The 12,053-nt window shown below is 40.7% G+C and overlaps 1 protein-coding gene across 7 annotated transcripts in view; it reads left to right on the top strand.

Moving 5' to 3' along the window:
* Positions 1 to 12,053, top strand: part of ADAM22 (ADAM metallopeptidase domain 22) — a 233,881-nt gene extending 221,828 nt beyond the window's left edge. For 4 of the 7 annotated variants that reach the window (XM_090287268.1, XM_090287265.1, XM_090287266.1 and 1 more), the window contains 2 exons: positions 7,872 to 7,995; positions 11,935 to 12,053. In XM_090287268.1, the coding sequence (XP_090143394.1) occupies positions 7,872 to 7,995; positions 11,935 to 11,955 (145 nt within the window). In that variant the 3' untranslated portion in view covers positions 11,956 to 12,053. Of the gene's footprint in view, positions 1 to 2,158; positions 2,246 to 7,871; positions 7,996 to 11,934 lie in introns of all 7 variants that reach the window. The other 3 variants (XM_090287267.1, XM_090287264.1, XM_090287269.1) reach the window with 1 other exon arrangement.

Genomic DNA, 12,053 nt, shown 5'->3' with positions numbered 1-12,053 from the left:
TCCCTTCCTTGGCTGAGAGCAGGGTCATTTGATCTCTGACCGCCAGCGTCTGCTCAGAAGAGGTCCTGGTCTAGCCAGCACCAGCTAATTTTCCTCTGTCTTTCCATCCCGGAGAACGCAAAGAGCTCTCCTAGCCTGTCTAATGCATTTTTTTTTTTTTTTTTTGCATGTTGCGCTACAAGCCAAGTCAAGCCACATAGGCAGGTTTATAGCAGTTTGACAAAATTCCATCACTCTAGCCACCATGACTGGAGATTAGGAAGCCCACTGTAAAGACACTTCCGTGGCAGACCGCCAGAAGGAAAAACAGTCGAGAGCTCTCTTCAATGACCTCTAGTGAAGTGGTCACAGCCTTCTGAGATGCTCCCTGAGGTGGAGGAAAAGGTCCATCACGTGCAAGTCAAGACATGTAGTCATAGGTTTCATGGAACGGCGGCCATGTACCAGTCCTTTGAGCTGCTCAGATTGTCAGTGAAAGGAACACATGCCTCCTCATGGATGTGGCCAGCGCCTGTGGGTGACTCAGTTTGCTGTGTGGCTGTGTTTCTCCAGTAGCAACAGCTGCATGGGCTTTTCCTATGGTTTTCCCCAGGCCAGAGCATTCACTAGTCTTCATCTGTGGCTGCACTTGCTTTTTGACTTTTTCTTTTTGTTTTGAGTCTCAGTGGAAATATTTATGCAAGTTTTAATTGGCTATCTCTGTGAAAAGCACAAGTTGGCAATGATTGTGGCTAAAGGCAAAACTACTGGGAGTTGATCCTGAGTTAGGGGACACTATCTTGGCAAAAATGGTCTTACAAGCATATAATGTACCCCAACCCTTCTCTCAGGAGGGAACTTCATGAACTTATTTTGTGACATACATTGGTTATAGTTAAAAATGAGGAAAAGGATTATGGAAAAATAATTAATTTGTTTATATAACTGGAAATATATAGTCTTGACTTAAATGTATTTACAAACAAAAACTAAATATGGAGGGAAGAAATAAACTTTAACCATGAATAGTATATTTTATAATTTCCCCTGGTTTGTTTCTACATAACTCTAAAATTTTTCTAGAGCTTGGATCTTCATTGCCTATAGTATATCTAGAAGTTACTTTTTAAATGAGAAAACTCAGTTAAACCTCCCAACTCTTCCAAGACTGAATTTGTTGAATCTATATTTATTTCAAAAGAGCAGATTTTAAGGGTATGTACTTTTGCTTGGCTCCCAGGGTAAAAATAAAAGGAAACTTGGAAAAAAGAAAAAGAAAAACAAAAACCTTGCCCTCCCAATTTTAATACCTTTAAGATTTTCCTGTGTGCGATAATTCTGATGGAGACTTTGCCAGATCTATCAGGGAAATGCTAACTAAGGTCATTATTATTTGCTGGCAATTGCTCACATGGTATTCAGACCCTCAGAAGGCAACTTCTGAGGGCCACCTCATACTGGAAACAGGACCACTGTAGTCTGGGTGCACGAAGACAAGGAAGGAACATTACAGCCACACCTCAGTTACTCAGCCCAGCTTCAAGGTCATGGAGGCCCATGTGGACCACACTTAATGTGCATTGGGGCTCCAGGATCAGAAGTGTGGGAACTTTTCTGCTCCTTATAGAGCCAACTGGTGCACCTTTCTTGTTAATTCCAGCTTGGGATCTGCTCTCGGGAGAAAGACAAAAGCCATGTAAAGTTTTTCCTTTCTTATTGGAAAGAGAACTTTACTCCTTTTAATCATTCTTGGGGTTATTTACCCAAACACCAGGTTGGAATTTGCAGCCCACTCAATGTTCTCAGAAAGCACCATTATCATTTGAAAATCAAGGAGCCAAATGAGAGGTGGTCTGGAAAATGCCACTCTGGAGGTGGGTGAATGGGATTGCTGACAGTCCTATGATTGAAAGGGAGCTCCTATGTCACTTTGGGAAGCCAGTGGGAAGGCTTTCCTGAAATGTGGAATACATTCTAGGATGCCTGGAGCCTGTTGTAGCTGCGTTTATTCTCATGTGATTGTACAGACTGCCTCATAATCACCCAGCATCCATCCTGGTTGATTTGCCATAGTCACTTGCATTTGAGGGTGAAGAACATCCTTGCTAAGCTTGTGCTGTGTATTTTCAGATTTTCTATCTTGTTCTGCTTTCTTTGTTCCTTCCATTGCTTTCTGCAGGTATTTAAACCCATGGTTCAAAAGAGACTATAATGTAGCTAAGTGGGTAGAAGATGTGAATAAAAACACTGAAGGACCATACTTTAGGTATTTTATAAATTAATTTTATATCCTTTTCAAACTCTCCCAGCACATACAAATACTGTAGTGTGATTGGCTCTCTATCTTGTATCTCCCAATACAAGTTCCCAGAGGTGGAAAGGGTCCTTGTTTTTTTGCTGCCTTTTGATCTCTGTTTTTAGTTTCATGATCAATCTAGTTCTTGTCTGAATGTTTCAAATGAAGCCATTTGAAAGGGTTGCCATTTAGTGCATGTCTCTCTTACCATCTTGAGCTTTTCAGTAGCTTTCTCTTCATTTTATGCTATGTAGTGTTCTATGGGCATGAAACATCCTTTCCACTAATAAAGAAGCACTATTAACCTGAGCAATTTATTTTCTAGAATTTAGTTATTCCATAGTGCATTTTTCCTACTCACCGCCTTAAGAGTGCATAGTGCATACAAAAACTCAAGGAAAAACATGCAAACTAAAAGCAATTAGTGGGATTTTACTTCACATAAAAACAGTGATTTGCTGTATCTTGAAAATTATTGAGAGAATATTGGCCACATGAGAGTGTATGAACTGAGTTTAGGTTTTATTTGTTCAGTGCAGCCATTTGCTCCCAGAGAAGGACTGTGCTGACCAGTGTTTTGCAGATTCTCAGCAAAGCTAAGGAGTTTTTTATTCCAATAAAAATGTCATGTCTAACACTTCAGATAGAACAGGAAGCAGATCTGGAACATGTTCTTGATTCACAAACAAGCAGATAAAGTATTTGTATTTTTAAGAAACCAGCATATGTACTCAATTCACTGCAGCTCTGTGTAACATTAGAAGTCAAAGAGAATTTCCAAGAGCTCTTAATGGCATTTTCTCACTCCTTATGATATCAGAGCGATTTCCTAGAGATAAGTGTCTGCTTTATATCTGACTACTTTGTGACAATTAATGTAAGAAGAAATACAGACTGAACTGCTACCTCTTCTGAACATAACTTAACAATAAGCTTTCAAATTACTTATTGCCATGACTTGGGTCAATATTTAACAGATACCAAAATATATGTGTGTAATTAATTCTCAGCACCCATATAAGGTGGACTTTCTCTTCCTGTGTACCATTTAGTTTAGACATGTATAGTTTGAGAAAATGATTAGACCTACCTGCATTTTAATTGGACCCATACATTTGCATATGCCCCAAGGAAAGCCTAACCCCTGCCTGCTCACAAAACTATATCCTGCTTCTGTACCCCACATTTGCCCCCTGCCCTGTCTCTTTGCTTAAACCACTTCCACACTGAACCTCATACACATACACTCTCATTCAAACATCCCACCCTCACTTGTAGCTCCCAAGATGGCCAACGTCAGGAGGACAGGTAAGATGGTTTTGAATGTTATTTGGAATCTTGGCTCACCTGCAGTCCCATTTCTCCTTTCTGTCTTCCTCAGGCTTGTGGGCAGATTGTAATTTGTATCAGTCATGGAACTAAAACAGAATGACTTTGGTCCTGCATGGACTAGGGCTTTTACACCTAAATGGACTTAGCAATTTTGTAGCAACTATCTATGAAATGGTACCCTGGAAGAGTTGATTCACCTGCCCTGGGTGAGCTGAGTGGTTTTATGTGGCTCACAGAGAAGAGTTCACATCTTTTCAAACCAGCACCCAGGTCTGCCCAGAAGCCACATGACTACATGCAATTTGGATTGGGAAATGCTTTGGCAGCCCCGGTTGCACGTGCAAAGCTGCAAGGGCAGTTTTGGAGGTTTCCTTTATTTCCTCTCTTTATATGAGATGTGGGTTTCTTCAGTGGGTAGTCACACTTAGAATTAATTATTAAAGATCCACATTTGTGCTTAAAGGCTAGATATAATTCAGTGGAAGATTGTTAAGGGTTATACTGGTCAGACTTGGAAATCAATACAGAATTTCTGTGAAAGTAGTGAATAATTGAGCTTTCCCAGGTCTTTTAACACAATGATTCTAATGCAACAGGAAGAATTTCACCTACTCTCCACCCAAAACAAGCCTCACTTGGGAGGCCCCAAGTGCATCCACAGCTTGGCTAATTCTCTTTGCCAACCCTATGCTTAAGCTCGGGTCTGCTCCATCTGCTGCCAGGTCACTCAGTCACTCGGGATTATCTCTCCTGCCAGAACTGCCAATGAGAGCCAAGGTCACTTTATTAATCACCCATGTGGGGACTTTATGAATGCAGGCAACTGGTCCAAAATCGAGCCCAGCATTTTAAAATATAGTATCCACATCACTGCGAAGAGAAAAGTAAGCGCCAAGACTGAGTGATCAGAGTGCTCCGCTGTGCTCCCTTCCCCAGTTCTCATAAGACAGTGGTTGCTCGGGTTGTTGTGGGCATGCATTCAGGGCATCAGGAAGGGGCAGGCGGGCTCAAGGCAAGAGAATGATCTCCCCACCACTAGATCCTGGAAGTGGTCCCATTGGTGACAGTGCTTTACAAGTGCTAGAAGGTGTCCTTACTCTTGCGTATTATCCAACTGATTACTCACTTTAGCAATGGATTTGGAGTCCACATCCATGACCTTACGGAAAGTCCTGTAACTCAGAAAAGAAACTGTTGGTAACTGTCACGTGTTGAGTGCATACTATGTACCTTTATTTCTCACAACATCATGAGATGTAGGCATTCTTATTCCCTTTCTATGGATGGAGAAACTGAGGCACAGAGTAGCTCAAGGTGGCACAGCTGGTGAGTGTCAGAACCAGAATGGTGAGCCTGGCTCCAAGTGACTCCAAAACCTGTTCCCTTTCCATTTCACTGGAATGGCTTAAAATAGCAGGGTGGATATGGACTATTTAGGTCCTATTCTGGGACATTTTATAAATCCTTCAGGATTAGACTACTAGAAAATTTGCATGTTTGCTAAGAAGTGGACATGTGTCCCTTGTGTTTGACTGGGCTGGTATCAGCCTGTTCTAGGGCACCAGAACTGAACTGAGATTGGCCTAAAGGCAAGGCTAGGAGGTCTAATGTAGCCCCAGGATACACCATAATCCATTGACACACAGATATACTTTCATTGTGTAATTCTAAATGGCACTCACCATGGTTATGATGTTTTTTAAAAATGCAGTGATGATAATGTTTAGCATTTGTCCAAAGATTACTTTATAAGTGAATAAGCTAGGCTAGTGAAAACCATTGGAACCACCAGGCAAATAGCCAGGGTCAGAAAAGAGCCTAGAGGTGGTTTTAAAGAAATATCTTAAACATTTGTGAGAAATATTGAGTTTCTTTTTGTTTTCTCTAAACTGATTGTCCCTGCAGTGTTCTCAACTCATATTCTGATTCCTGCTCTGGTGCTCTCCTCCCGTCCCCACAAGTAATCCTCTTTATGCTGTGGCACTCCACCACTCCCTCCAAGCTCCAGGGCACCATGCCCCTCCCTCAGCTAACACTGTCCTGCTTGTCTTCTCTTCCCCTCAGGTCCAAGTGTCAGTTAACTAGTGTATTTACGTGAGAAATAGAATAAGTGCAATTTTGGGGGGGTTCTAGAGAATGCCTCTTCTTTTGTTTTAAGTCATTATTGGCTTCAGCCATTGAGAGATATTTCAGGGGACAACTGGACTCTCAGCAGTCCTTGATGGGATGGCTGTGTATGTGTACAAAACTGGTCATTGCAACCTATGGCCAGGTGAATGGTTGGCATGCCTGGGAAGCTATAAGCTAACAGCTCATGCTATGGACACACATACTACAACAAATTAAACTTGTCTTGCATGACGCTCTGAAATAACTGAGCTTTAGTTATTTGTTGGTGTACCTGACTAGCTTTCTTGAGCTTGGATATCTTAAGCTAAAAATCCAAACAGAGATTAATGTCCCTTGTTTTAGAAAGATGTACTTAAATATCTAAATAAATTTGTCTTCATTCTACACATGCTGAATTTGTTTACTAAAGGTCATGGTCATGTTTCAAAAATCACTGATTTCTGAATTAGAAAAATATGCTGTAGTCCGTTGCTTTAATAGTACCTTAAAAGATTTGAAGGACTAATATTCTTCATCCCACCTATCTGCTCCACAGTGAAGAGCATTAACACAAGAGAAATCGAACAGCCGAGATATTCTAATAGTTCCCATTAAAGAGTGGTCCTGGACTTTTTCCAAAAATAGAAGGAATGTTAGGAATTATAGATTAAAAGTAGACTGAACCGCTTTTGATTCTTAAAATTGAGTGAGAACATTGATTTCCATCTCAGGGTTTGTAGGAAAAATTCTTTTAAAACATTAGCTTGTATTCAGTGTCCATAAAATATAAACTGATTTGAAAACTATGGCAGAACCAAAGCAAAGGATATGGATGGGGACTAAAATTTTAAATGAGGGAGAATAAAAAGACACCTTTATGCTGTTGCATGCAGTGTAGGCAGCAGGTCTTCACCAGCCCTGTGTTACCCACCACCAATTCTCCCAGGCTGAGTCAGTCACGCACTGGATGCAGATAAGGAGCATCCTACCAAAATAGGTACTAATACTCTACAATGCCAGGGTCATGAGATCAGTGATATGGGTCATTACCACCTTGCAACAGGAATTGAGGAGTCATGGATGTGTAGTGATGACATCTGTGAACAGATAGCCATGCCCAATCATCATGTCTATTTTCCATTGTATGGTGTAAGTTGACACTTTTCACTCTTAGCTGTCTTTTTATTTTTTTTAACTTTAAAAACAAGATGGCAAATATGGGCTTTTCCAGTGTGCTCAGTTTAGTCACAAATATTACCACTGCACATGCAGAACCAGACAAAAAGAGCATAAACGTGAAGAGCTTATGCAGATCTTTCATATGGAATAGCTCCGTGATGAAGAGAACATGTTATCCAAATAGGAAGGGGTCTTGTCATATTGTGTTTGTTTTAGTCTTAGTAAAATCCCAGTCAAAGCATAGCCACCTTATTGACATACCAAGTATACTGTACATGAGTTATCAAGATCCACTCCTATGGCCTAGAATCCGCCCCTGTTCAGACATGCTGATTGGAGGGACTAATCAGACCATTTCTGTATGTTCTCATCAGACTCTTTGTTTGGCTGGAACTCTGCACTCCTTACTGCTTGCATGTTTACTAATTTATTATTAAAATCTCTGTATTTGCCTTTGTTCTTTCACAACTAACACACTGGCCTCTGAATGCATGAGTTTTGTGTAAACTGGTCTGGAACTTAGCAAACTAATAATTGTAGCAATTGTATTTTTGGACCTTAAAAATATAATTGGAATAACTGTGCTAAAAATATTTTTTACAGTAAATGGTGAATATAAGTCAGAATATTGAGATGTTGTATACTTAATTTACCATTATGAGCTCTTAGAATAATTTTATCCCTTCTCCACTTTAGCTTTTTATTCTATAAGAAACTTCATTCTTGGCTTTCTAGTTGAAAATATGATTCTGTGTACTAACATTTAAACAATCCATTGCAGTTATGAAATTAGGAAGATAAAATTGCAGCATTCCACTGTTGTGAATGACAGATTATCTCCCAGTAGCTAACCCTTTGCAGTAGGGGCCTATGAAAGTAGAAATCAGAGGGTTTGTTCTGAACCCACTTTTCAGCTATTTGTAAAAGAGATGATGCCATCACATAATATTTATTCCATGTGTTCTCAACATCTCAGGACTTTATCTCCTGCCAAGTCTCCTTCTTCATCAACTGGGTCTATTGCCTCCAGCAGAAAATACCCCTACCCAATGCCTCCACTTCCTGATGAGGAGAAGAAAGTGAACCGACAAAGTGCCAGGGTATGTGAAAACTTCTACATGCCAGTGCCCTCAGCCATTATCATTTACCTTTGAGTTCATATTTTAAAAGAAAGAGCTCTTTTTCCTTCTTTGTTCATAAGCAAAAGAAAAAACATACGTTTGAAAAATATAGGATTCTTGAGGCTTTGGGGCTAGATTCATATTTGCAAATGTATCACTGCATTGATAAATTCTAGAAATATTTGTTATCTATTAAAGACTTACTGCTATATACTTATAGCTTTCGTTTTTCAGTGTAGCTAGTATGTTACGCCCTGGAATAAACAAAACAGAGAATGTGTTTTGCTTTATCAGTTTTTTAATGTACCTGGAAATGCCAGAGATTAAACTAGCCTCATTTCCCGTTCGTTTACTCAGGCCTGTCACTGGCTAATAACAACCAATAGGATTTTAGAAGTAGGAGCCCATGACAGAAAACCAGATCAATGTCTCGGAGATGGGGGTGGAATTTGGCCACAAGGAAAGAAGGCTTCAAAACTTGTCATATTTAGAGTATGATAAAGGGTATGGTGAAATATAACAACCTTTTATATTTTAAAAAAGCCAGGTTTAAAAAATATATATCGAGTTGATTGTTTTTATAAAAATATGATTCACCAGAAATTTCATTTAAATACTAAGTCCTCTTTCACATCTTAACCATGATTCTAGTCAGTCTCACATTCCCAGGACAAATCCATTATGTGAAATGTGAGCTACAGTGAAGTTTAGAGAGGCAGACCAGCCTTCAGTGGCTTATGTGAAAAATGTAATTGAAGAATAATTACCATAATTGATGTCCAGGCTCTGTTATGATCATTAATGTTATAATGTTGATCTTCTCAGAAATAATGTTTGCAAAAAAAGTAAAATAAAACAAATCTTTAGAAGCCTGAGCAGCCTTATCTGCTAGTGGGTCCTTGGTTCCCAGGCCTTTTGGTTTTGAAAGATATTTCAAAGCCAAGGGTTCAAGGTAAACATGGATCATTCAAATTTTAATGCCCTCAAGTCAAAGTCAGTAAGAAAACACGTTAAGAGCTGGTTACATCACTATAATCAGAAAGGCTTTAAAAAAAATCAATGGTGCTCTGTGAATCATACAAAAAAATTATCTTCATATATTAATAATATGTGAAATGGTAAAAGATGGAAAGGAAGAATATAACTCATATTTCCAGCATTCAACTTTCAGGGCTTTAAAAAAGACTTGTTAATAGGCATTCAGTTTTTCCTGATATACTTATGTAGTAATGAAATCTAAAGTAATCTCACTCCTTCCCTCCCCTGGGAATTGCCTAAGTATAAATACTCCACTCTTTCCCCCGATAAACTGTCTACATTGCTGCTTTTACTCTTTCTATGTGGGGACAGTCTCTCAGCTGTTGTCATGCCAGGGTGCAGGTTATTAATGACAATAACAGACCCCCAGAAGAAATGGCTGACTGTGACCCCTTCCCTGGGCTGAGTGGGCAGCTGTGTGAAAGGCCTGGTTGGTTCTGTCCACTGTGGAACATCCACGCGTCCATGTAGCAGAATCCTGCAGAATAGGCAGCACCTGCCTCTAGGCTTCCTGTGTGGCCTGTGGAAAAGCAAACTATCAGATCTTTCTATCAGCAGCCCCTCTGTTACAGCTATCCTGCCACGGCCAAGGTCATGCATTGTTCTAAAATGGAGACCTTGGCAGTCAGTAGCTTCTGTTTTCTTCACTGGGGTAATTGTGGCCTTTGGCTACTCCCAGTGTCATTGCTTTGTGCTTCTCTTCTTTCTGCAAGCTGTCATATATTTTTCCATCCCCACAGCCATTTGGGAGGAAAGTTGGCTCATTGAAGTCTGCGCTCTTTACTGCTCCATGCCATTGTCGGGGCATCCATCCAGAGCGCCCTTCCCTCGGACAGCCTGTGAGCCATACATTTCCCCTTGTCCCCGCCAACAGTCATTACCTCCACACAGTGATCCTCACAGCTGAGAATCTGGTTTCCAAAGCATGAGCTAGGTGTCTTTTTAATGACCTGCAGTAGATAACACAGGCAGCTGTACCACAAACCTGCGTGGTAGCCAACGCAAGCATCAATCAGAGGGAGGTGTTTTCCATGGAGATACCAAAGAACATATTAAGGGAACCTAAATAGAAATGTCCATAGTCCTTTACCTATTTCTTCTTTATCTTTCCTAGAAACTTCTTAGTTATATAATGACATATCCCACCCAGATTTCCAGTAAAAATGGAAATTGGAAGCAACTTAAGTCACACTTAGGCTTTCTTTATGTTTATAATAGTTACACCCAAATCATATTGTCTCGAAACGTTTTATCAGCTTGATCTTTTTTTAAATCAGCCTGCCTTCTCTGGTGAACTGAGTTGCATTCATATTTAATCATGCCAGAGTTGTTTCTAGGCCATTAAGGCCATTATTGAACATCATAGAAATTAGATCAGAACAGGGCCAGTATAAAGAACTGGTGGCAGAGGCAAGGAGAGGGAAGAGGTGAGGGAATTAAGGAACTGACACCCTGCCCTGGATGCATCATTGTACTCTGATGTGTCAGCTCCCAAGAGAGGGCAGTTTTCTAGGAGGTAGCATTGGAATTGGAGGGTGTATAACCTGTCGTAGGCCCAGGGCAGTGATTTTTAACTGAGTAGCGGTGGTGGTAATGATGGAATCACACTTCCCTGAGGTTAGTACTTATCAGTGTGGGCTGTAGAGGAGATTGTTTGAAGGACTTTTAAAATATACTGATGCCTGAGTCCCACTCAGAGAGACTTTGATTTGGTGCATTGCCTAGACAGTGGGATTTTTAATATGTCCCCAGATCACTGAAATGTGCAGGTGGATTGAGAACTACTACTCTAACTGGCTATGTCAGAATCCTGGGGAAAGAAGGGCATAGCTTATTTTAGTTTATTTTAATTATTTATTTTATTATTATTATTTTATTTTTAGAGAAAGGGGAAGGGAGCGAGAAAGAGGGGGAGAGAAACATCCATGTATGACAAAAAACCATCCATCGGTTGCCTCCTGCATGTCCCCAACTGGGGACCTAGCCTGCATCCCGGGCACGTGCCCTGAGTGGGAATAGAACCAGCAGCCTTTCACTTTGTGGAATGATGTCCAACCAACTGAGCTACATCAGTCAGGGGACGAAAGGTGTAGTTTAAAAAAATAATATTTTAAATTATGTCATTTGAGACACAGTATTTAATTTTTTAAAAAATTTGATGTACATTAAATGAGGATGTGAGGGTGTTTTGTATTAAGAGATGACAGTTAAAAAGGTTGAGACATAGGTTTAGAGGTAATAGGGAGTTAAAAATTAGTCTTTATTTTATCCATTTATTAGACTTCTTAAATTAGACATCAGAGAAGGAAAACTCTGACTCCAAAAAACCTCCGCTGCCTTGCGGCATACCTCTTCAGGGGAAAGGCTAAGGGAGTAAACCCCGACAGAAAATCCGGAGCCGGAGTCCCTAAGGCGGTTTGACGTTGTAGTCAACACCGGCAACTCCTGCGGCGCACCTGAAGCCAAGCTGTATTGACTCCGTCTTTCCCTTGGACCCTTCAGCTGCGAAGAGAGGGGGGGTCTGCTGCATGGGCAACAGCAGACCCTCCATATCACCCTGCCCAGGCTCTGTAGCTTCAGCTTCACTGGAGAGGACACTCCAGCGTCATCGCAAGATGTCGATTCAACACGGGAGGAGACAGATACCGTGTCACTCCCGAGTCGGACTGCACAGCCATTCTCGGCGGTGCAGATAGACTCTTAAGAAGCTACACCATCGTCTCTCGAGACGGACGGCTGCCGAGGAAATTAGACATTAGAGTGTACATCCACAGTCATGTAAGGATGGAAGTAATCACCAAATCTTTTTCGCCATCATAGCTCAGAATACATTTGCTTCCTGCTTTCACAATGTGCAATTTGCTTTTCTCTGTTGTGCAGCTATGGGAAACATCCATTTAAGACCAACTGTTTACATGTGATACATCGAATTGTTTACTTCAACTTTTATAGAAACCCAGCCTCATGGAATCACTGCAAATCTGTCTGCTCTTCAGAGG

The sequence above is a fragment of the Furipterus horrens genome, unplaced genomic scaffold, assembly GCF_987537825.1.
Source record: "Furipterus horrens unplaced genomic scaffold, mFurHor1.1.pri manual_scaffold_9, whole genome shotgun sequence".
In the NCBI taxonomy this organism is placed as follows: Eukaryota; Metazoa; Chordata; class Mammalia; order Chiroptera; family Furipteridae; genus Furipterus; species Furipterus horrens.
The sequence above is the reverse complement of the archived record's forward strand: the minus strand, read 5'-3'. Positions and strand labels throughout refer to the sequence as shown.